The 25,309-nt window shown below is 39.0% G+C and overlaps 1 protein-coding gene and 1 long non-coding RNA gene across 4 annotated transcripts in view; one reads left to right on the top strand and one right to left on the bottom strand.

Moving 5' to 3' along the window:
* Positions 1 to 22,513, top strand: part of LOC116216976 (uncharacterized) — a 36,191-nt gene extending 13,678 nt beyond the window's left edge. Inside the window, exons 3-5 of one of the 2 annotated variants that reach the window (XR_004160768.2) lie at positions 4,082 to 4,212; positions 5,964 to 6,022; positions 6,728 to 22,513. This is a non-coding gene — a long non-coding RNA (uncharacterized LOC116216976). The remainder of the gene's footprint in view (positions 1 to 4,081; positions 4,213 to 5,963; positions 6,023 to 6,727) is intronic. The other variant, XR_014885309.1, reaches the window with a different exon arrangement.
* The window catches only part of KIFAP3 (kinesin associated protein 3), a 64,213-nt gene that overhangs the window by 10,095 nt on the left and 28,809 nt on the right, over positions 1 to 25,309 (bottom strand). For both annotated transcript variants that reach the window (XM_085231953.1, XM_085231954.1), the window contains 8 exons: positions 24,669 to 24,777; positions 23,340 to 23,452; positions 22,348 to 22,513; positions 22,014 to 22,139; positions 21,530 to 21,628; positions 20,217 to 20,302; positions 11,254 to 11,443; positions 6,979 to 7,078 (listed from right to left, as the gene is read on the bottom strand). In XM_085231953.1, the coding sequence (XP_085088079.1) occupies positions 6,979 to 7,078; positions 11,254 to 11,443; positions 20,217 to 20,302; positions 21,530 to 21,628; positions 22,014 to 22,139; positions 22,348 to 22,513; positions 23,340 to 23,452; positions 24,669 to 24,777 (989 nt within the window). The remainder of the gene's footprint in view (positions 1 to 6,978; positions 7,079 to 11,253; positions 11,444 to 20,216; positions 20,303 to 21,529; positions 21,629 to 22,013; positions 22,140 to 22,347; positions 22,514 to 23,339; positions 23,453 to 24,668; positions 24,778 to 25,309) is intronic.

Below are 25,309 nucleotides of genomic sequence, written 5' to 3' on the forward strand. Positions count from 1 at the left end.
AAGGTGGTGCTGGAGCCATTCTTTTGTGCTACAGTAATCAAAACCCCTACAGGGCAGCAGATCCTGCTTCCTTACCACTATCTTTTAGATGCAAGATCTTCACCCCATGCGTTTATAACTCCTGAGCAGATGCTGTTTTGATGAATACAAAGAAACTGAGCTGACCTGCCTCTTGCACACGAGCAGATCATAAAGGCTGCACCAACCAACTCTGCATGCATCCTCGTGTCAAGCCATACAGAGCTGCATCTGAAATTTAGTGAAAACTTCCTGATCACATCCAGTTTTTCTTCTTAAAAAACTTAACATCCAGACAGTTAGGACAACAGAATACAGTAAAAGAAATACAACAGCTACAAACTAACAACATTTTCGTGGGTTAAAAAAAAAAAACAACCAGAAATCCTTACTTATCTCAAGAAACTTCATTGGTTCTGGGCCTCTCTTTAAGGACTTTTCAATTTCATTTCAGTGGGATTTACAATTTGCTAATACCGATGTGTGATAAACTAATAAAACTTGCCTACAAGGTTATAGGCCCAATTTACTAGTAAAAACTAATTCAATTCTCTTGGGAAATGCAAATTAAATAGCATCCAAATGGTAGAAGCCGCGTACAACATTTTCTCTGCACTGCAAAGAAAACATGGGGCTTTTGTTATTGTTTTGGTTTTTAGATAGAGCTTGAGTGTGGAAAACAAAAAGTAACACAACTAAATAACATCAGTACAGTAAACATCTGAAAGCAGAATCATACTGTAATAACGATTTACTCTCTACTGGCTTCTAGTTCCATTAATTGAAAGGTTTTATCCTTCTGTACAGTCATCTCTGAGTCCCACCTCTAAGGCAGAAAAGCATTCAAATAACAAAGAAAGGAAGATGCAGATATGGTCATTTCTGGCTTTTTTTTTTTTTTTTTTTTTTAAAAGACAACCAAAAACCAACAAAGCCACTTTTTACTATCTACTCACACATCAGTTTTCCCAAGGCAGCACTGCGCTGCTGAAAGGCTGGGAAGGGAGAGCTCAGACTTCTAAACAAACCACCTGATGCTGAAAAGGAGGCATACAATAGATGAGAAATGCTCAATAGCACAGTTCCCAACTCCAGTCATTCCTTTAAGAAGGTTCTTTCTATCAGAAAGGTATCTTGTAGGGCTTAGAAATGAAGCAAGAGATGAAATCCTTGAGAACAACAACATGGAATTGCTTTCTGCAAATCTAATTAAAGATGATCTATATTGAAGACAGGTATAAATGCTGACAGAGGAGACAAGTTACACGTACAACAATTTAAAAATTGATAACCATTTATCATGTGCCTATTTGCCACGATATGATGCAGCTGCTGCATCCGACTGGAATGTGAGCTATTCAGCTGTGCCGTGACTGAGGTTGCAGAGCATTGCAGAAGCTGACAGCAATGTTGGGGTACAGCCCCACCCCCTAAGAATATTCACATCTGATATTTATCAGGATACGCAAGCAAAAAAGCCTATGGATATGACCATTCTTGCCACTCATAGGGCTGTTAGTACATGCAGACATTACAAAGGGGTAGCTTAGCTGGAGAGAACTGAAGCCACAGTGACAATGTCCCCTGGGCTGCCACCAACACCCATGGCCATGTACTGAGCCAGTAAAGCCCACACCACCAGTTTCCACCAACCCAAGACACATAAACTAAGTTATGTATGCCTGTACTTCCCAACAACAGACACAGCTTAACTGAACGCAGAGCAGTCTGTAAGGTCCTGGCTCCATGCAATTAACACAACATATCACAATGACCTACCATGGAGAAACAGCTACAGATTTGCGTTGTGAATCCAGGCAAGAACAAAGATGCCCCATCAAGGACAGAAACAGAGCCATCCCGTAAAAACAGAGTCTGTTTGACATGCCAAACCTCACTGCTTCCTGGGAAGATGTTTCGATTGTGCTCTGCTGAGATGAGTTCCCACACCAGGATGTGCACACACACAGAAATGCCTCATCTCAGTGAGAAATAAGTGCAATGGCAGCTCTGCCATGCTTTGTAATGGGGTTAAAGGAGAAAACTTCCTCTGGAAGGAAAAAAGAGTTTTGGCTAGCTCCAGCATTCCAACTGTTAATCTTCCCAAAGCTACAGAAAGAGAGAACTTGGGAACTCTGATTAAGATTTTACAACAAATTGGCTTTCGCACTTAAAGTCTGTGTTATTATCCAGTTACAGCTGAGAAAGGTTAAAAAGTTTTTTTTCCCCAGTGGGAAAGAAAAATACTGTGGAAATCCTCATTAGAAGATGCTCGGCCACTGCTATTATGCCTGTGTTTTAAGAAATCATTTCTAGAAAGTAATTAAAACTTGACAAATGACCAGAGATTCCTGAAGCTCTCTTTCAACTGGCTTTTCTCCCTTGCAGTTCAGACACCAAGCTGTCATCGCTTCAGCCAAAGGTGAAGGATTTTTTGTTTGCTACTATCATAAAGCTTTCACTCTATATTAAGAGTTATCAGTACCAGAAGCCCTGAATACAGATTTTAGTACAGATGAAAATTTCAAACCTATACCTAATAAACATTTGCTTCTGAAAGACAGTATGACAATCCGAAGCTGATAATGTAATCACAGAAGTCTTTTTCCCAGCCAATGGAAAAACCTGGGTACAAGCTGTCAAAGCAGCCTCCTCAGCCACATACATTCTGCTGAATGAAAACATACCTGATCATGTTTGCACTCTGCTCCAAAGCGTGGAGGAATACAGGAGATGCTGTTTGTGTATTTTATCACTCCTGAGTACGTTGTATTCTAAAATAATTCTATTTATAGATATCTTACATAGCAGTACTACTCTTTTCAGAGCGCAGTTCAGAAAGAAAAGCTTTAATCAAAGCTGTGAAACTCACAAGATAGAAATGTTGCTGGTAATACACTTCTAATAGCATCTTGGATCCCTAAAACGAGGTGTGTCTGATTCCAGGTCTATGCTTATGTGCAACTTCTCCTTTCTGCTGACAAACACCAGAAACAGTTACTCTCACCTGCTTTATGATGTGGTCAGAATAGCATGCAAATTTACAAAACAAATTCAGAGTGAGATACTCCTACAGTTCTTTTCAAAGTTGCTCTGTACTGCAGGAACTCATCGTCCAAGGCAGCATTCTCAACTCTGACAGTAGTCAGCAGGCTAGTTTTCAAAGGGAAGTTCAAGCAACCCTATAAAGGGAAAGTAATGTCTTTGAAAAATTCAACCCTTGGGATATTCCACCTGGTTCAACAAATCTGTAGATGTTCTTACTGCTAATACTATTACTTCATGCTTCCTTGTTAAAAAATAATGGGGAAAAAAAACCCTGTGCTAGCCCAGGTGCATATAAACAACTTTTTAAATCTCCTGCTTTATTCATACCTACCTACATAAGACTGTGCAGCACTTCTGGGTATGGAGGTACTGTCTCTCTTAGGGCAGGGACTCCACAGAATACTGCAGTGATGTCCACGCTGGGTTACACAGAAGTCAGTAATTTAATTGATTACACATCTGTATACATCTGCTGCTCCAATTCCCCTGAATTTTCTTGAATACAACTTGATGGAACTTCAAAGGCAGTCCCTGGACCTCTGCTAGAGGTTCTACAACCAAAGAAGCACATGGTTTTCACCATCTGCTCCACGCAGCATAACTGGTAAAACAATCTGATACACGGCAGCTGGTGTGGGCTGACTTTCCTTGTACAGGTATTACTGAATACTGCTTACGGTGAAAATCTTTTAGGCAACTTGAGTTTGGCTGTGGTCCTTGAAAACTTTCCTTACAGATCCCTTTCCTTGGCTCCAAAAAAATTAGGTTGATGATCAGATGGGCTTCAGTCCCAATAATGCCTCCCTTATAAATGTACTGGGGCACCAACACTAGTTCAATACCAGCAGTTTCTCAGTGATATGCAGGCACTAGAAAGGTCAGGTTTTATGACTGACTTGTAAGTACATTTATGCAGGCTCTCCTGAGGACAAGGAGAAGCCCTAATCCATGACTCGAGCTAAGAAATACCATCAGAGAAATTAAAGTGCTGATGTATTCTAACTCTTCCTCACAGGACTGCGGGAAAAAAAAGAAAAAAATGACTCAAAGTTGAGTAGAAAAGTCTCCTCATGGTCGTTACCTACCTCAAATTTCTCAGGCCACGCTTACACAATGGAGAAGACTCCTTACCAGCTCTCCCCCCTGGTTAGTAAACAGCTCTTTCTACTAGAAAATAATAAAGCCTAATATACAACACACACACACACACACACACACATATATATATATAAAATAAAAATCAAGACCAGAAGACAGAAACACAACGACTAAACGCATAATAAAGTATAACAAATGAGAAGACTGAAAAACATGCATTTACTCATTATAAAGCCATCCCCCTTCAAATTCACAAAAAATGTTACCATTAATTGACAGTTGTAACTCAGCTTTCTTTAAAAAAAAAAACTTCTGAAAACATACCCAAATATTAATAATAGAAACACGAACCATTTTTATAACAAAAATCTAGATTTATTAAAAGCTGGAACTGGTTGAAAACAAATCCCTGACATAAGGTTCTTGTTAGCTTTAAACTGTAAGCATAAAAATACCCTAGAATTATGTTTTGGTATGGATGAAATGTACACTATATAACACATAAAAAGAGCCTTGACTTGCTGCTATTATTTTTAATTAGGGTCTCTAGCACGTATGGTTTTACCTTCCAACACCAATTCAAATTTGGGAAAAGGGAGGGTCTGACTCTTCAAGCTCATGGGACTGGCAATTCCACGGCTCATGCCTCAGAGCAATAATGCATTTTACATTAGCTCTAAGCATCAGGAAATCCTGGCTTCTGGCGCCAAGAAGTTCAAAACGATAATGACACACATCTGAAAGCTGGGATTCGCCGTCCCACTGCCAGTATCTATTCTATCAAACAATTCAGTCCTGCTCTGTTGCAAATGGGACAGAACGTTTGCAGCAGTACACACTGTTTCCAATTAGACTGTGTCTGGACTGCAGATAAACCCACGGAGCAATCATACAAAAAAAAAAAAAGCTTTCCTAGAAAACAGAATTGTAATGAGAAATAGGAATATTTACAGGGGCTATCAACAGCAGGCAATTACTAAGTTTGTAGTTAGTCAAACTAGTTTCTCTGTCCCCTGTTTTTGAGACAGGCCTCCAAAACCCCTGGGGACATTACAAAGAAGTTGTACAAATGTTTATTTTAATTAAGGATATACAAGGTATGCTTTGCTACTCATTTTAGTTGGAAGACAATCAGATGAAAACGCATTTTACTAATGCAACTCCCTGAAAAGGGCTTGAGATTTGAGGCTGAGTGATCTACTTCAACTCTTACCCACAGACACTGAAGATCCTTCCCAGAAGGCACAAAGACTATCAAGAATACGTAGGCATACAGTGCTGTAGTTAATACAGAAACCTGTTGTCTCCCAGGCAATGTGTCTATGCTAAAGCTGAGAACTACAAGCCACATAATAAGACTCCATAAAGCTCACACTCTCGTCGCTTTCTCAATCACCAGCATGCCCTGAGATGAAGACTGCCCATTTGGAAACAATCAGATAACACGGTGTATACTAACCTATCACTGACCCTTTCATTAAAGCATTAATCATGTTTCATAAATATGATAACAGTATCACTCTTACTGGAGGTTTAGCAACAAAATTACTTGGCAAGGAACTCTTCCTGGATTTTGTGCCAGTATCTCCTTCTCAAACATAAGCTGCACACAAAGGGTTGCACGCTGATCTGAACTTGATCCTTTCTGACTATAAACATTATTTTCCCCCCTCAAGGTAACCCGTCTTTTTACTTTTTTTTCCCCTCCTAATTTAGGATTTCAGTTATTTTAATTTGTTCCTAGAAACACTGCCATCACTGCAACCCCACTTAACATTCAGCTTTCTGGTGCATTACAGGTAAAACGAAGAAATGAGTGTAACCTTCCGCTGCCCCTTGAAAGCTCCAAGAAGCCAAGGTAAGACAAAAAGCTTTTGCTTACCTATGCATAAAGTAAATTGCTCATATTTTACAAATGGTGACTTGAGTTGTAAGCATTGAAAACAGTGTTAACACTTTGGAAGGCAGCAACTTCAACCATGGTTCTGTCATGAACCATAGGCATGTCCAAACAGCATCATGTTAAATTGAATCCTGTGCTTGAAGTATTTTCTACTAGAGAGTAGAGGTCAGTGATGCTCTATAAAAAGAGTTTCCTAAGTCTTTCATGAACTACAAAGAAAAAGGACCCTCTTCCTTGAAAGAGGTCTTTTTGAACCTGTGGGCGAAGTCTAGTCAGAAATGCAAACAGCAATAGCTTGCTCAATGCAGGCAGAGAGAGGTCATTAACCAGTGGGATAACTCAAAAACAAAAACACCTCCCAGAAATCAAGGCTAAACAGGTATCTTTAGCTCATTTACCCAAGCACCAAAAATAAACACCATGAATAATAGAACAGAGAATACTTTGGGAAGACTTAAGGTAAAGGGAAAAAAGTGCAGAAGCAGTTTTGGTAACTGAGAAATTTATTTTCAACATTTTAAGACTACAGGAGAAAGTATTCTTCTAGGTAATCAACACCTGACACATCTCTTTAAGTAGGTCTAAATAACAATGTCTGAATGTTACAGTAATTGTCATAATCTAGTTATGACCAGGTATTATAGCTTTACTTTTCTGTAGCTTTTAGAACACTTATGGATTACAACATGTACGTTAACGTATTAAAAAAACATGCAGTTCAAGAAGGCAGACCAAAACTGCATTTTCAGCATCAATCATTTTCATTATGAGAGCAAGAACCGAACAACACAAAGCTCTATAAAGAAACCTGATCAGCCATTTTCTGATGTGAGCTTTATGACCGTCAGGGCTCCCCCTTCCAGCTCAGGATATTCTATGATTATACACATTCTTTACAAACAACAACTTACCTGCTAGAGAAGGGATGCTGCCCAACGAGGTCTCCATTTTGAAGATGATAGTCACTGAAGAAGTCTGGACTCACTGCTCCATCGGGTGCTATGAGGCCATCTATAACAACAAGGAAGATACAGAGGTTGTAAGAAGGAGCACAATTTCAAGGCAAGTGGGCAATACTCTGTGCTGGTTTGTGTCAGAAATTTGTTAGCAACATGGAATGTTTCTGGGAGGAATGTCAAGCTACAGTAATACTGAAAAAGAGCAACTTCAGCTACAACAGAAAATTCACCAGGACTCCACAACTAGCCTACTGCCCTAAAAAACAGCTGTACCCAAGGAAAATTCTCTTACCTCTTCGTCTTATGATCTGGAGAGACTATATCAAGAACCATACTGTCTGCCCCATCAATGAAAGTGAGCACAGAGGAAAAAGTAATGAGAAGGGTCAAATACAGATCTACAGTAACAGCATCAAAGCAGAAGAGCAACAAAGGTTTTAATTCATCAAGACTCTGCCTCTCACCACAGTATCTTTTAAAATTGGTTGAAGAAAGCAAACAATCAACAACAGGAAAGCAGCTTCAAAATCAATTTTGTCCCCACATCCACTATTTCCATGTCCTCCTGCTATTTATTTCCTAAAAGAGCAGTCTTTTTACATGATGCACTCACAAGAACACATACTACTGTTTTCTTTTGCTTCTTGTATATTAAAAGCATCAGCATACCAAGATGTAAACATCTGTGAGGCCAGTAGTATTCCTTAGAGGCTTTACAGTCTCTCCTCGCTTTATAAAGAAGGAAATCAGGGGCTGACATCTTCCCTCCGTTACATCAGCGTAAATCCAGAGCGTCTTTGAAGTGAAGTCAGTGAACTGACCCCAGCTTAACTCTTTCCTGTTCCCATCCCCCAGACTCACTCCTTGTTAATACTAAGGGCACAGTTATTACCTGGTAATATTGGGCTCTCACTAGGTAAAACAATTTCATTAAAACAGAGCCTATCTTGGTTTGTTTCCATTATTGTATGAAAACGATCCGAGCTTTATAGAGCAGAAAGCAGCCCAGGAAGAAGCAGGCAGAAACAGGTACATTCTGATGGACAATTTAATAGTTTACCAGAGGAGAGAGATTCCTAATGACTAGGAAGTTACAAATGCCATTCCACTTTAAAGAAAGAGAGATAAGACCCAGGGAATCACAGGCCACTTAGCTTAACCTCTGTGGTTTCAAATCTACTAAAACTGCCTGTGCAGGAAGCAGTGGAAAGTTACTTACAGACACACGGGCTTAAAGATGACAACTCAGGCATTCAAACAAATCTCCCTGTGCTTTATGAATTCACCTGATGTTTTTTGAAGATAATATAGTGACAAATGATAAAAGGAATAGAATTGGCACATCTAGATTTCCAGCAGACGTTTGATGAGGTGCTACGGAGATTCATTTAGAAGATAATACCTCATGGGAAAGTGACCAAATACAGTGCAACAGATTGTAAATGAAGAATGCTAGCCATGATCAGACTACATTTTAGCTGCACAAGATAGCTGTAAATGGCTATATTCTAATTGTATACATGTGCATACAGTATGTGAAAGGGTATTACTTGACAAGCAAATGTATTGGCACAGAGCTGCATTACTGCCTTTCAGCATGCTCAGATAGACACGAATGCTCTGTGATAGCATAAGAATTAAAAGGACCAAAGGAAAGGGAGGAAAGCTGAAATGGCTGTTATTAACACATGCCAAGGTTTCCTATCTGTGTGTTTTTCATATCAGCATTTTTGCACGTGGAGCATTCCACAGGAAAAACAAGCAAACAAGTGACTGTGTTTTAAAGAGCTGAGCTTAAAGCTTAATAAGTTTATCTGCTTTCAAATATCTCACTTCCTTTCTATTAATAAAACATGCGTTATATTTTCACTCTGAGACCAGAGTTACCACTGCTTAAAAACGTCTTCATTCAAAAGCACTAAGATTCAAGCCATAGCACTCAGAGTTCTGGCTCCCATGAATTTAAATGAAAATGGAAGCACACGGATACCATCAGCAGGAAATAACGCGATTACAGTTAAGGGACCCTCTGTTGTTACCTACATTTCAACACAAATTAGGGTTAAGTACCTTCAAAGCAAAGGAGACACCGAACTCAAAGGTAACTCCAGAGATTCTACCAAGTTTTTGAGGTAGAGTTAGATCGCTTTTCAAGAGATGTTTGACGTGTCATTCCAATAGGAACTCACCTTGTCAACAGCAAACTAATACTGCTAGGGCTGAGGACAGATATGTACTGTGTGTGAGCTGCCAGCACAGGTCACCAAAATACAAACGTGTCACTTCTGACTGCACAAAAGCTATGATTTTTTCTCATTTCTGACCAACTCTGTACTTCAGAAACCCAAATGCCTACTCCAACTGGTACAACAATCCGTAGCCTTTTTAGAGAGAAGTTACACCCCTTGTGGCCACATCTCAGAAGTATGAATCTGGCAGAGTTTAGAAGCACACCATTACTGGCACTTGCTGGAAGAAACCTGAGAAGAGAATCTGCATTTTGAATACATTCCCTTAGTTAATACTTTCTAAAACAAAAGCATTTTTCAAACATCTGCAGAACGTATCACTGGAAATCCGCCCCTTCATACTGGTCAAGTAGCAGTTCCAACACAAAAATCTTTGTTCAGGTAACATTAAGCATGTGACATAAACGGTTAAAAACCAGGAAACTCACTGCTAACAGTGACACTCCATTGCTAGCTCCTATGGTTTGGAAAATAAGTGGCCCTGTGAAATGAGCAAAGGTTTGCTGCCTGTAAAGCAGATACCACAACAGGCACACTGTCGCATCTCTAACTCAGGGAGCCTGAAATAGGCTTGATGTAATTAGAGAACCTGGTAGCACACTACACATGGCTTACACTGCTCATCTTGAAGGTCCAGTACAGTGAAATAAAGCTGCAGGATTCAAAAAGGAAAAGAAACTTACCACTACAGAGGCACATTGCTACATCTGATGTACGTAACCACACAGATGAATAAGAATTCTTAAGGTCTGATATATTTTAAGAATAATTTTTGAAATGCCACTGAGATATTGCATATTTATTTTCTCACAGTAACTGCAAGTAAAACTTACAGATTTCAGTGGTTTTTTTTTTATTAATATTCCTGCAAATTCATCCAGAGTCAGAGTTTTGTGACTCATGCTTCATAGCAAAGGACTGGACACTCGTATGGAAAATTCTGAAGCCACACGCACATATGCAGCTATGCAGGAGTTTGAAAAGGAAATAAAACCACAAGCTTGAGAGCATAAGCCAACTCCTAGTTGTTAAAGGTTACGAAGACATTAATCCAGTGGGCAGGTTATTTCATGAGATCTCCCTGCAGGGTGATACTGTACCTGGAAGGTTTGGCAAGAGCAACCCCTGGAGAGAGAATACTGGACTAGAGATATCAGTGGCTCAATCCAGTATGCCCACTTCTATTTTCTTACTACAAAATCTTTACAGAGAGGAAGGGCAAATTCTACATGAGATCCCCCAGAGCTATGCCAAGATGCACCATTAGTGGGAGTAAGCTACTATTCCTCCTTTAGAAGATAAAAGGAGTAATCTTCAATATGAAAATGACTCTTCTCAATTTTAATTATCGAGTAATAAAATTTTTCATACAACTATCTCAAAAAAATACAATTTCCACTACAAATTCGCATGCCTCTTTAGAGATATGACTGCACAATTAGACAATGGTTCACAGAACGATTGCTTCTGCTCAGAAACATACATATTTGACGTGGCTTAACTGAAATCTTGCATTAAGTTCTGCAAGAAAGTTCCATTACAGGACTAAAACAAGGCAGAACAAAATGCAGCATCAAATCCCATAGCTGTACTGCTCTGTGAATTTAACAGCGACGAGAAAAGGGTTGCGTTTGGTTAACCAAACAAGCTAAGAATGTAAGAAAGAGCTGTGAGGGAACACAGCTGGGCCACCATCCTTTAGATCAGTAATCACGCTCTGCTAGCTGAGGTAAACCTGTTCACATCTCTAAGGACCTGCCACACTTTGTACTCCAACTACGTGGAAAAACAGCACTCAATTCTTCATTAACACTTTAGCAAGGACAAACAAACCCCCAGCAAACACGCATCATCACTGCTCCCACTGACACACAGAGGCAGCTGTTTGTTTGAGCATTCTTCCTACAGCAACAGGCCAGACCTGTTTCCAGTACAGAGGTAGCTATCCCAACACTGAATATTAATACATGCTGCTTACCTGCGTTGTAGTAGAGATCAGGTCTTTCCAGAATATCTCCTTCGTGGATGTAGGGCTCGATAGGATCATCCCCATACAGATACTGCTCACTGTCATCCATCTGCCGACTCTCCACCATCTCCAGCCACTGAGAGTTGTGCCATCGAAATTTCTCACTCTGGATTTTTTTCGCCCATTCCTCATCGTATTCCTGTTAGTTTAAAAAAAAAAAAAACTAAAATGACCACACAAGAGGTTGTGATGAAGAATAGACAAAGACCTATTTGGTTTAACAGGAAATAGCAGAGGAATTTAACATCAGCAAAAGATTCAAGTTTCAGCACTCAGTGCATTAAATCTTTTAAGTGTGTAGAATACTTTGAGCTAAAAAGGCAATGATTTTCCAAACACTAGGCCTCATTTTGGTTTTGTACGTGCAGCAGCAGTTTGTAACTCTGTACTGTCCAAAAAATTCTCTTGCTTTGAGCAAGGCAGTCCCACAATCATGGTCTCCTCACTAGGAGTGTCAAGAAGAGCCTATTACTGCCGATTTTCAGAGGGAATGCAGGAATTAAACACTAACACTGGCCAAATACTGTTTGATCTCATTAGAATCACAGAATGGTTTGGGTTTAAAGGGACTTTAAGATCACGTAGTTCCAACTCCCTGCTGTAGGCAGGGACACCTCTCTTTAGACCAGGTTGCTCACAGCCCCATCCAGCCTGGCCTTGAATGCTGCCGGGGAGGGGGCATCCACAACCTCTCTGAGCAACCTGTTCCAATTACTCAAGAAGAATAAAAAAAGGCTGTGATAAAACCAATTAAAAGTCTTTGTTTCACGAGCACCAGAAAAAACAGGATTTAATTCTCAGCTTCCTGTCAAACTTCAAAATAGATTGCTACTTTTTAATATTTTACACCCACCAAACTGGCACACACAACATTCTTGAATAGGTTATGGGAAGCAAAGACAAAACTAAAGCCAGAACGCTGAGGGAAACAGGATAATAGCTATAGGCTACTATAGAAACAAAAGGTAGTCATGAAATTTCAGGCTGGAATACAGCCTAACTGCATTCTCTGATGATGTGATATTCAATATAGAGGAGTATCAGAAGGAAAAGACATAGCAGTCAGTGCAGTTAGCTGTTAGAAGGTTCCTCTAAGCAGACCAGACTGTCTGGGCTGTTGATTACCACTGAGCAATCACAGACCTTGTAGTGCTCAGGTTTTCAATATTGCTGGAAAAATAGGACACAACTAACTACAGGCACTTGTGAATATGTTAAAGCTACAGGTGTTATCAATTTAGGAAGATCCACAAATAATGCACAGTGGCTATTACCTTTTTTAATCAAAGAATTGTGACCGAGAACAACATTCATAACCAATCAAGTGTTTCTGTTTGTGAGAAGCAACACCCTCGTGAGGCAGGTCCCAGCACATGCACCTCACTGCCTCCTAACTTAACTCCAAAAGAGACAAAAACTGAAAATCATTTCTTACCTCAAGGTAGTTAACATATGCTCTAGACAGACTTCCTTCTGAGATCTAGCTGGAGCACTTTTAGGTTTTTTAAATCCATTTTACTTAGCCCAGAAGGGAAGGAAGATTGTTCACACAATTAACAACATCTTGGCTGGAGAAGTGGTAATTTCTTAAACTGCTCCAGCTAGACATGCAAAAGCAGATCTGTCTACAACCTGAGATAAAAAAAAAAATAGCAGCAAAGACAGTAAGTTGGCATAATAGCTCAGATTAAACTTCTAAAACCCCTATGGACTGAATTTGAGCTTTTGAACTTACTTTACAGTCAGGATACCTAGTCTTCACTGCTGTTAACCTGAGGTGGGTACCACACTGTCTATCCAGCCTTTGCCTTTTCCACCCTTCTGACTGCTGGTAACACAAAAACCAGCTGGTTCAGTCCTTCTAACAGAAGATTCTCCAACACTGCTAACCCAAGGCTCCAAGATCCCACGGGGAATCACGTTGCATTGTACAACCACAAGCCATTATGTTATGGCAGTGGGTTTTAAGACCGTTTTACTTGGAAGAACAACAAGTTTGTTTCACCTGGCTTACAGCAGGAGGTGAACTCCTTTTTGATGAGACATCCACGTGCTGCAAATGTGGGGCCCTGATCAGCCCGTGGTATCAGTCTCTATTTCTCAGAATCCACCTCTGATCAGCAGCAGCAGTTATGTGATCTTTTTAACTCCTCTCTGCACCACCCTGGCACTCAAGCAGTTCTGTTCAACACCTGCTCTCATGCACAGCATCCATGCACAGAACAAGCATCACCTGTGGGATCCGTAGAGGTTCCCAGTCCCTGCTAGCCTCAAGCAAAATTCCAAGTTCCTGTCAACCGTACAGTAATGCAGTATCCTTAGGGAGGAAAACAAATCAGCCAACCTCACACCTCACACCATTAGGAAAAAGAACACCTCATGCTGTTTCTGCTTCTTGATATTTCCCCCACACACACTTCAGCTCTCAATTAAACGGAAATCCTAGAGTGTTCTCTGGGAAAGGAAGGCTCGGCATCAGAATCTATAAAATGACCCAGAAAAAAGAAAATGAAAGCAAGAGTTTCAGTGCCACCCGACAAGCATCTTGGAAACATCTACTTTGCTGCATCTGCCAGAGCTAAAATGTAGACTATTATATCAGCCCTCAACAGTTGTGAATTACTTACAAGCTTTAGAGAAACACCTTGTAACTGCCAAAGATCACACTGTAGTCTTAGCAAAACTATTCCCAGAAATCACGATTGCAAAGAGGTGGAAGAAAGAAACAAATTTAACAAACAGCAAATTAGATTAATCCACGGGAAAGCTGAATTCCTTTCACATTACCTTGTTTACTTCTAAAAGTTCCCAAAAGCAGAAAAGGCCAGTAGCTAAAATTCTATTTCACATTTACCAGCAGTGCACTTTGAAAACGGGTCTACCTCCCAGAAATTAAAAAAACAAAGGAATCCCATGTGGCCAACACCACTGTCCCATTCCACAGTCCTAACTGGCTGGACTTTTCTTACAAATAGGCATTAACTTAATATACTCCTGAAAAAAAAATCAGTTAACATCACTCAGATTGTTGTTTTTTTTTTAATTATTTTTATTTCGACAGCAACAAGATAGAATACCCCTACGCATTCTACATTTCTCTTCTTACATTAGGAGGTTTCAAACCTGCAGGTATTTCCCCTCAATCATCCATAAACTTTTGGAAAACAGGACGAGCAACTGACTGGCAAATTACTGGTTATGAGGCTGAACACAGTCTCACATGACTTACAAATCCCAAGCTACCAGTGCAAACAGATAGTCTAGTTTTTGGGTCCGTAACCTGCACTTCACTGTGAATGACCAGCAAGAACAAAGAGATGGCCATGCCAGAATAGGATCAATGATGAGCTGTATCAAGGGTTTCATTCTGGCAGCAATCCTAGAAAAGGATGATTTGCAGCAATCTCGAATGATTTACATAACCTCAACACAAAAAAGTTCATTTAAGTACTGCATGATCAAGGATATGTCTGTAAATTTTCCACAGACGTGCAGAAACACCACTGGGTAAATGATTAATGGAATAACATCAGAATGGAAGAAAAGCTGTAAATGCAGGACTACAGCCAAAAGGCACAAAGAAACCAAATTAAAGAATTTTAGGGCAAAACAATTCGCTAAAACACAGTAAGGCTTCCAGTAATTATTTTTTCAGCTATTAAAAGATTTTTTTGAAAAAAAAATAAAAAAAATGAAGCAGGCCTTCTTGAAACTAAGGAATGCCTGCAGAAATTAAACCAGAAAACTAAACATTATGGAGACAAACACAGCTTTGTCCCCTCCAGTGCTTTTGAACACCAGTCCACCAGAAAAGCAGCGGATGGAATGTGCCTATTCTCCACCCCTCACCCCAAATACAGCACGGGCAGTAACATAAAAGGAGGAATCCTGAAGGTTGATTTTATTCTCTTTGGAGCTCCCTGACATCACCGTTTTTAACATTCGGTTTCCATAAATCCAGAAGTGACACGGAAGATGTATGGTTTGACTCTGCAAGGAATGTGCCATCCTTTTTGAAGTTCTGCTTCCAACTTTGTTTACTACTGAACCATTGAAATATTATGAAGCGTTAACTGGCCTATTATCAGAGCGTGTCTGTTCCCTATCAGGGGTCCCTTTTGTCACTGGCTTCCGTCACACCTTGTATCTGATTAACACACTATAGGATAACATAGAGCTACACAGATCTGCTTTGTGTTCTCTCACAGCTGATGAAAAACAGATTTTCCTTTTCACTTTAATGTGGTTGCCCTTTAATTGGGTCTGTAATAGGGTTCATTTGATGCGATTCCTCATACTAAACTAAAACTGCTATACAGTAAGTTGAACGTTCGTTATGTTTGAGGCATAGCCTAGTAAAGTGATATGTTACATTCTTCATTATTTAAACATTCCTAAAACATAGAGTTTACAAGGAAGGTTAAAGTAACCTTTTTTTTTTTAGTTAAGGAAAGATTTATCTTGTCTAGCTAACCAAAATTTAGGCACTTAATTTAAACTACGCACCTCTATAAAGCAAGGAGAGAAACAGATGGTATGGATCACCTTCTGTGGGTGTCTGTGACACCTACCTTAGGCTAAGTAGTACCAGAGGGCAATTCAGTGACAGGTCAAAAAAACCTCTAACTTCTTCTGGCACAACTCATGGTTACCTCTCTGCAAGTGGGCTCATCACTAAATATCTGCTGATAGACCAGTAAAAACCTACAAAATGGAATTAAAGGCAAAGTAGCAAAAAGAAGAAACATTCATGTCTCCTAAACTTAGGTATCTACATTAAAAAACACTTTCCACAGGATTCCTATACTGTCAATAACTGAAGAGTTCAACTCTTTTTTCCTTGAAGAAATCAGAGGTATCTCATTGGCCAACTGTTAACAGAAGTAACAGAGACAACTGGTTTGGCTCATCTTCCTAGTTTTTCGATCCCAAAGAGTAAGCACCAATGCTAGAATCAAATCTATACGGCTAAGTTTATGTAAAGACGAAAGAATCAGAACCCACATGCCCCAACACTCCCTGTAGTGTGGTTATTTGTCTCATCCACGCGGAGTCTTTCTGCTGTGTGCTCTTTGCCACAAAAAGCTACCAGCACCAAAGTAGACTGATTTCAAATTTCATAATGCAGAAGTTGCAAATACTAGTCAACAGTATGGCCAGCAGTCCATAGTTGCTCTACTGCCCCTCTCTCTGCATTCAGGATCATTAGAAGATAACAGAAGTACGCAACAGCATGGAAATAGGGAGCCTTGACAAACAAGGTGGAAACTCTTTTCCTGCAGCACAGCACTCACGAAAGGCGGACACCAGGCTGGAGTCAAAGGTTATCTGTTTTCAGAATACGGTGCCTATTCAAATAAAGCCCATGCTAAATCCCTGTGGTCTGCTCTTCCTCGATTTTCAGAGAGCTGGTCAACATCTTGAACAGCTGGCCCCAAATCCCTGAGGATTCATAACACATTCCTGCTTCTTATGTGAACTTCTAGCATTCGCAGCATGGAGAACTTGGGTCACAACATTTGACTAATAGACAAAGATGCAAGCTATTCATTAACACAACTTTCCATCCGAGAAACACTGCTTGACCTTCATTACAAGTATTTGGGGAAAAACGATGAGAGCTGGAAAAAAAAACACAACCAAAACACCACACCTTAAAAATACCTTAAGCATATGGCCCCTAGATCACAGTGCTGAAGCTCTATCTTTGTTTTTTACTTCTGCACAAAGGACAATAATTCACTCTACATCATAAGGGAAATAAGATGGTACAGTGGCCTGGATTCAAAGCTGTAAAACAAAACAAAAAAATACTGAACAGGAAATCTGTCTGAAAACTGGGGAGTGGGAAAGCTCATTAGACCAAAGCCTAAAGATCTGATTATGGTTAAATATCCTTTGAATAAGCTAAAAAATCATTTAATGGCAGTAAGGGAAAGCAAAGAACAGAAGAAAAGAAAACTGAGCCATTAATAATTTCATCAGCTCTTGATAATACTGTCTGAAGTGAACAGAGTAAAACCTTCTTGAGTAAACTGACATTTATTTCACAAGCATCAAGAACAGATGTCCAGGACCAGAGGAAAGGCAAACTTCATTTGCTTGGGAATCCCACACTGTCGACTCCGGGCTTTCAGTTGAGCCATACAACCTGTCCAGCCTTAGGTGCACAGCTACACTCAGCTAACTGCTTGGTGTTAAGAGTCAGCACATGACACAAAACCAAAGCTTTTCTAAATTATCAACACAGACTTTTTTTTTTTTTGACAAAAGCAGTATCTTGCTTCTACCAGCAAAAAGCCAAGACTTCCCAGAACATACTATGCTAAAGCAACACATCTGTTTCGCTTCATCAATGGCAGAGTCCAGCCAAACTGTATTAAACAAATCATCACTAGTGTAACATTTCCATAATTTCTGTGACAATTACTTTACTATAGTAAGCACATCTCCCCTAAGGCATATAAGGCATCTGATTTTCTACAGTGTTATTTCAATCACACTACATAGAGCTCACTGATGAGTGAAAGAAGCATTTGTCTCCTTGAGAAGAAATTACTATCAAATCTTTTCTCCACCATTTACTTTCTGAATTCCATTATCAGAAGAACTAACCCTGTCAGCATGTATGGAACAAGACTGCAAACTTAAGATTCTCTTGTTGTGGATTTACCACTGATAAGAAATTTCAACAATCCTCGAGACTACGTCTGTTCAGACACTTCAGAAGGCACTGGCAGTGTAAGAACAGCACGCAGCTAAACATCTCAGCGTACATAGGCTACTTTATCATATAATAGAAGCTACACTGCAGAATGTCTTTCAAGACCTGAGGGTTTTGAGAACTTACTGATTCACATATTCTCTATTTGCCATCTAGGATGAGTTGCCTTTATAGCCTGTGATTTGTTTGCTAATGGAAAATGGAGTGCTACCAGCCCGTAACATAGCCAAGGAAGCAGTCAAGCAGTGGTACTCAGTCTTCCAGAAAACAGGGTGCTGTTGTGCTTACTGTGCCCCACAGAGGCACAGAGTTAGCTATAGTTGTTGTATTATAAATTGCGTAAGCTAAATGCTAAAGCTGAAAAGACCTCCACGGAGAGGTAGTTCTCCTAATACACACCAATGAACCCTGCTACAAAGTAATCTACCATCATACCAAACAGTCAGTACTGGTTATCTTCTCCCCCATTCCCAAAATCAGTAGAGCCAGATCGTTTTCTCTTTTTATTCTTCCTCAAGGCCTGTGAGAAGCCTGCTTCTCACGAGTTCAGAGAGGCTCTTCCCATTTATTACCATAGTGCTCCTCAGCAGCATGAAGATCACCTCTTCCCAGGAAGAAAGGAAAAAACAGCCGAGTAGATTTACTCTGAAGTTCATGTTGAACGTGAAGCTGTGTCTTAAAGCACTTATTCTTCTGGATTCCATAAAATAAAGCTTGCTGAATAATACTACTAACACAGTAGTATCTACTTACTGAAAAATTAGTCCCACATTGCAAAGCTTTCCTTAACAAACATAAAAGCCCCTAAGACACCTGGAAACTGCACTGGCCCTAAGAAGGGGAAAGAAAAAAAAAAAAAAGGTGTTGGAAACATTGATAGATGTCCAGCTTCATCCAGTGGATAAACTCTTTCTACCATTTCCCTTGGAGAGGTCTCTGGAAGTGACTGATCCTGGTAATACCCCTCAGAAATAAGTACTAATGCATCTTAGTTGAAATCTTGCTTTTAATGAACATTAACTGCCACTGATTAGTGAGGCACAATTGTCATCCTATATCTCTGTGAAGTAAAGCAGAGAGACAAAAAGAATTCCAATACAGAGAGCGTTATGTCATTTTACTTCTTACTTCAGAAGATCATTAAACCTTACAGAGAACAAGCTGCAATATGCATAACTCCACAGAGGAAGAAACTAAGTAGCTTACAGCAAAAGCATTAACGTAGTCCAATATTTTGATATTACTCTTGACTCACAGTCAAGTTCTCTTTGTAAGATTTAATTTCACAGCAGCTGCTCTACATATAAAAGGTGTATATTTACATAATTCTAAAAGACTATTAAATGCCAGAATTTCTTCTTGTCAATAGAACTCAATTGGATTAAACAGGCCAGGACTTTTAACAATGAAATGCAACTTTTACATAAAATCTACATCACTAGGGTAAAAGCATTGGGAAGAATGCCGTGAGATGCGTGTGAGCTTCTAGAGACAGAGATGCTCAGAAGTGGATTATATTTATTACATATTGTTTCTTATAATAAAGCAATAGTGCTTTAATTCTAAGTTCAATATTCTTCGTTTTCCTCTCAAATTAACAGTTTAAAATAAAACAGCTGTCCCAAAGGTTTCTTCTGATCAATGGATAATTAGACAAACTAAGTCATGAAGCTTAAATGAAACCTACTGTAGAGTTGAGACAATACTAAAAAGTTCACTATTACACTGCCTGATACCCCAGCAGAAAACAGCCAGCTTTAGAACTGTCTCCCATGTTTTCTTTTTGGGGAAAAAAAAAAAAAACACAACAAAAAAACTGGCATCAGGCACTGTAGAAAAAGCGTAATAAAAGCTGCTGGGTAACAGGAGCCATTTGTTTGGAGAACTATGACTTCTGAAAGCTTGACATGCTTATACACTGTGATTAATTTTATTTTTATTTAGGTTAAAAAGCATTTCTTGAAAGTGTTCACAGTGTATAGTTAACTGTTACGAATTTCCTAAGTATATATGTGCTTTCTGGAAGTTTACACAATAATAATTGTGTAAATTCAGCTTTTACTTATGTGATTGCACATGGAAACAAACTGAATGTGTTAAGTATGAACATGTTGCTATCCAGTTATTACTTGAAAGTTACGTCACGTAGAGATGCTCTTGAAAGACAGATGAGAAAAATCAGACCTACCGCTATAATGTCCAGAGTGTTGTCACAAACCTTGCGTATCTCAGCATTTTTATCATGCATCAGGTCTATAAGATATGCTGGAGCCTCTGGAAAGAACCTGTTAAGGATAAAAGCTGGGGTTTCTTTGCACAGTTACACAATTTCTTTAAGAACCACGGTGGGGAATTTTCTATCACATGTGAATTTCAGCAGCCTTCTCCCTTACCACCTTTATTTATTTATTTATTTTACATCACCTTTTAAGATATGCCAATAATCTTCAAAATTTATGAAGAAGAATTAAATACTCTTACAAAAAACCTGCTGCAAGGAAATCTGTATGCCTTTTAGTCTAACATGTTAGTTCATCTCCATAGAATGCTTTAATATTTCAAGAACATTACTTTTGTAATCTTCCTGGAGTTCTATTGTCTAAAGTTTCCAGTGTAAGATACCAAAGAGAGATCTATAGTGCAAATGAGAGTATTATTATTAGTTCAATTTGAATGAGAAACATTACTTGAATCTTAGCGCTATAGCATAACAGATATGAATGTAAATATAATATTCTTTAAAATCTAGACTCTCAGGAGACAAAACAAGAGAACATCCCAAATAGCTTTTCAGATATTCCTCAGGGCTCAACAGAAGTAAGGACATTAAGAGGTAGCCCTCATGTTGTTAGCAAAGTAATCATTAACCTTTACAAGGGTCCCATTCAACCTAGTCTGTTTCAGCCCAACTTCACATCCATCTAATGCCCACAGACATAGCCTCTTTCCACAGCTTTTGGATCACCTGAATAAGCTCAACATCAACATCAGAAGTGATTGAAAAATTAAGAAATGAGTGAAGAGGAGTTTGGCATATCAACTTTTGATACAGAACTTCTAACATAACATTTTAATCAAGAAAGTGGACGAAACATGCAAAGCAGGCATTATTTATGGTATCTAGTTTGATGTAAGAAAACACACTATTAAGGTAATTCGGTTCACTTCAGACTATGCAGCATATAAACATAATAGACAAACTTCTTGGGCTGCACTACATTTAATTAAGTTATTCCACAGACTATCATTAACAAGTCATAGAATAATTCAGATTGGACAGGAAACAAAGGCTCATCTAGCCCAATGTCATCCACTCCCTCCCATTTCAAAGCAAACCAAATCTGAATCTGTACCATTCATCTTGCACTCCACTCGACATTTTTCCTTCAGCTGAAATAAACCATTTACAAAGACCTCTGAAACCAAGAAATTTATGGGCCAAATAACAGCAACAGCAAATTAACAACAGTAATTCTGTACGTTTGATCATTAAAAAGATACGAGTTTCCTTGATAATGACATCTCTGGTGGCTTGGTGGAAGACCATCTGATAAAAAACATAAATGATCTGGCAGACAAACTCATCATCTTCCTGCTGAGCTGCGAGGGAGAAAAGAATATATATAATTTAAGATCTCACATTTAGATGCTCTCGATGCTTAGAGAAAGCCCAGTTCTTACACTATCAGCTAGACAGTTCAGCCGTATGCATGAAAATCCAACTCCTGACAATAGAACAGAAGAGTGTTTCCTTCCCTGTTGCAGTCAAGTAGAAAAATCAGATTGCAGCACCAACTGTGAAGGTATAAAAAACCCTCAAATCTATTAAACCACTAGTTCAGTATTTCCTTATCAGTATTAGAGTAATCGCTCCTCCTTTCATATACAAAAACCATAGCCTTATCTCACAAGAGAACAGGAACAGAGCATTTGGTTACAACACAGCTATAGCAGCTAAATGTCTATGAAAGACAAGGCAAAATACCATTTAAAAGCTCAATGAGGGCAGGAATGATTCCAGATTTGGCCAGCAGAGCAGCGCAAGAGTCGTCCATAGAAACAGTTCCAATCATTATCACCACTTCTAAAACAAGGTCATCTTCTGCAGAACCTGGAAGACAAAAGACACAAAGCATTGCCTCTTAGAAATTCTTCATCTTCTGTCAGTTGGATTTTTATTTGTGGATACAATTCTGCTTTTCAGAGTTACGTTTCCCCAAACCTCCAAGTTAGAGGTAGACAGACTCTACTCTGAAAGAACAATATGTAAACACTCTCAGAGACACCACTTTGAAAGACTAATCAACCTTTATACAGACCTGGTTTCAGTTTATCCTTGAGGTATGGAACAAGTTTGTACTCTTTCAGCACAAGCTCCCAGTCCAGATCTGGTAGGGTCAAGTTTGCAAGTGTTCCCAAGCATTCAATCACAAATTCTTCCTCTTCATCATTTGATATCTGAGCTGCCAAATCACCAACGTAATCCTGATGAAAACACATCAGAAGGATAACAAGCATTAAAGGCAAACAATCTGGGGTTCTGAAGGATTCACAACTCGGTCAAATCAAAACTAGTTCTCAAGTGCTGAAGAGCCTCTTCCCCTGAAACTAAGGTTAATATGGCAGTTTCACTTGCAGTTCAAAAATGATTCAAGCATTTCAGTATTCTTCCTCAGTCCTTCACTTTTAAGTGGTATGAATAATTGATTCAGGTGTTCTAGAAGAAGCTACTACTGTATACACTGAAAGTTTCAGAAAGATTTAAGAGAATGAAGTGAATACCATGCTTTGTTAGTGACAGCAGTGATGGCACCTTCCCTAAAGATTTTGAAAAAAAGGCTACAAGGTTTTCAAATACAGGAGAGTCAAGAATTTTACTTACTAATTCCATACTGTTTTCAGACAATTTGATATTCAATTCTTACTTTAATTGTACATTTAATTTACACACTTAGGATGTTATGTTGTTCTCCCCCCCCTTTTTTTTTTAGCATCTAGATTATCAACACAAACCAATTAACCAAGTGAAGAAAAAGCAGCTTCTATTTTGCCCACTAGCTATAAAAGCAGAGATACAGGATAACTTAATTGTTATGCACATAGCAATTGGTTTTGTTCTGCTCTTTCATTTTAGAACAGGGTTTTATTGGATAGAGCTTAAGATCTGTTTGTTTTCTCTATAGTGAGGGATCCTCCTAAAATTAAATATAAATACTCACCAACCCATGACACCTGTAAAGGAAAACTACAGCAGCCAGGCTTTTCCAGCAGGAAGAATCAGAGATCACATTAGGCAACAGACAGTACTTACAATAAACAGGTTTTTAGTAGGCCCATCATGCTGTGAAATATTCCTGATCATCTTCATTAACAATGGGTCCTTAAATTTCAACGCTCTCTTCATGAGCATTTTCAAACCATTTCCTGAAAAGAAAACCACTTGTGAAGCCCTTCAAATTCAAGTGAGAAATATACTGGCCAAAAGGAAAAGAAGAGCAAAAAAGCTTTAAAATTCAAAAGGAAAAAGTGAAGGATCTGGACAGGAACTATTTCTTCTCCCAAGCTGAAAAGATAGAACTGCTCTGCACAAGTTCCAGAGCTTCTCTAAAACAACAAACAGTACGTACTGGTGAGACATCTGACTTTTTGTCAGAAAAATAAGTGCTTCAGGTGTGCTCAGTCACTTGTTCAGATCAAGAGAGGTTCTAGATCCAAATAATTATCCTATTATGAGTGGAGATGCAGCACAGCTGTTGGTACCAGCTCAGGAATCATTCTCTCCAACCTAAAATACGTCATTACTGTTTTACAAGACTATCTACCAGATATGTAATATGGGAATATACATACAGACACACAGATCTGATAGCACAGGGCAAGCTGCACTGTCACAATTACATTTCCAAAAAGATCACCTTGTCTTTAACTGTTATTGGCTTCAATTCTGTTTTTACATCTTTAATATAAAATTGGATCTCCCTTATCCTTCTTTTACAGAGCTACACAGAGAACTTTAAAGTGCTGTCCATAAAATTAATGGATTGCATTTTTCCCTAGTCTAAAAGCATATTACAGTAGTCCATAGTGAAAATTCTCAGCACAAATGAGAAATTAGAGCTACTAAATAGTAGCGTGCCACTCTAAGCTGCTAGAATGCAAATAATGGAACTTAAAGAGCAATTTAGAGAGCCACTACACAAAATGCAGACATCCATACCACTGAAGAATACACTAGAATGCCAGAGATACACAACTAGAAAAAAAAAGAACAGGAAGATGCAATTATACATCATTGTGCTATTAATTCTGTACTCGTAGGTGAATCCCCAGTTAGCTGAAGGTGGATTTTAGGTATCAGGCTGAACAAAACCTTGATGTTTTCACACAACCATGGTTTCCTAAAGTAATGTCATCTGTGTATTTTATAGAACTGCACAAGAGGCTACTCAGTGCCATCGAGACCAACACTGAGGAGAATATAGTGATATTTTTGCAATCTCACCCTCAGCAGGTGCATATATTTATTTTAAATACACACACATATAAACATACATACAGAAATAAGTATTTGAGTTGTTTATATTATCAGAATCTTTTATTCCCCCCCCCCCCCCAAACAGTAAAATCTCAGTATGTTCACCTTCACAGATAAGTTGCACATTTCTTTTGTTAGCAGCAAGGTTAATACAGAAAGAAATAAGCTCCAGGTCAACTCTCTCATCAGGACACTCAAAGAGCATTTTCATCAGCTGCCAAGAAACACAAACACATTTAAGTCATTAATTTTTCCAAAGCAAGGATCACTGTTACGTCAACTGTCATATTTTTAAGAACTCAGCATTTCCATAGGCACAATAAATTTACAGAAGCCAAAGGCATGAGATGTCTGCTTCTGTGACCTGGGGATAACAGTTCTTACAGAGTGCCAGAGATGGCAGTCACTCATCACCCTGTAGCCAATTCAAGTCATTTTATTGCTACCACCGAATTCTTTGGCTTTCTGATATTTAAACTTGCGAGTGAATAATTTTTATTTATTTTAAGATTCAGGTAGATATAATACAAAATACAAGTTAATTCCCTAGAAAATACCACCTGGATGTTTAATAAAATCATGATTCCGTAAACAGATCAATTAATTGCAGAATAATCTACTGCTGTTTTGCTTTCAGATAACTCTGCCTGTAGGCAAATTAGCTGTGTATGTCTGCAGCAACGCACTTCACCTCTGCAGCCTTCACTGCTATAGCAGAACACTGCTGTATACCCAAAACTTCTCGT

This window comes from Meleagris gallopavo, chromosome 10 (genome assembly GCF_905368555.1).
Source record: "Meleagris gallopavo chromosome 10, MGAL_WU_HG_1.1, whole genome shotgun sequence".
NCBI lineage: Eukaryota > Metazoa > Chordata > Aves > Galliformes > Phasianidae > Meleagris > Meleagris gallopavo.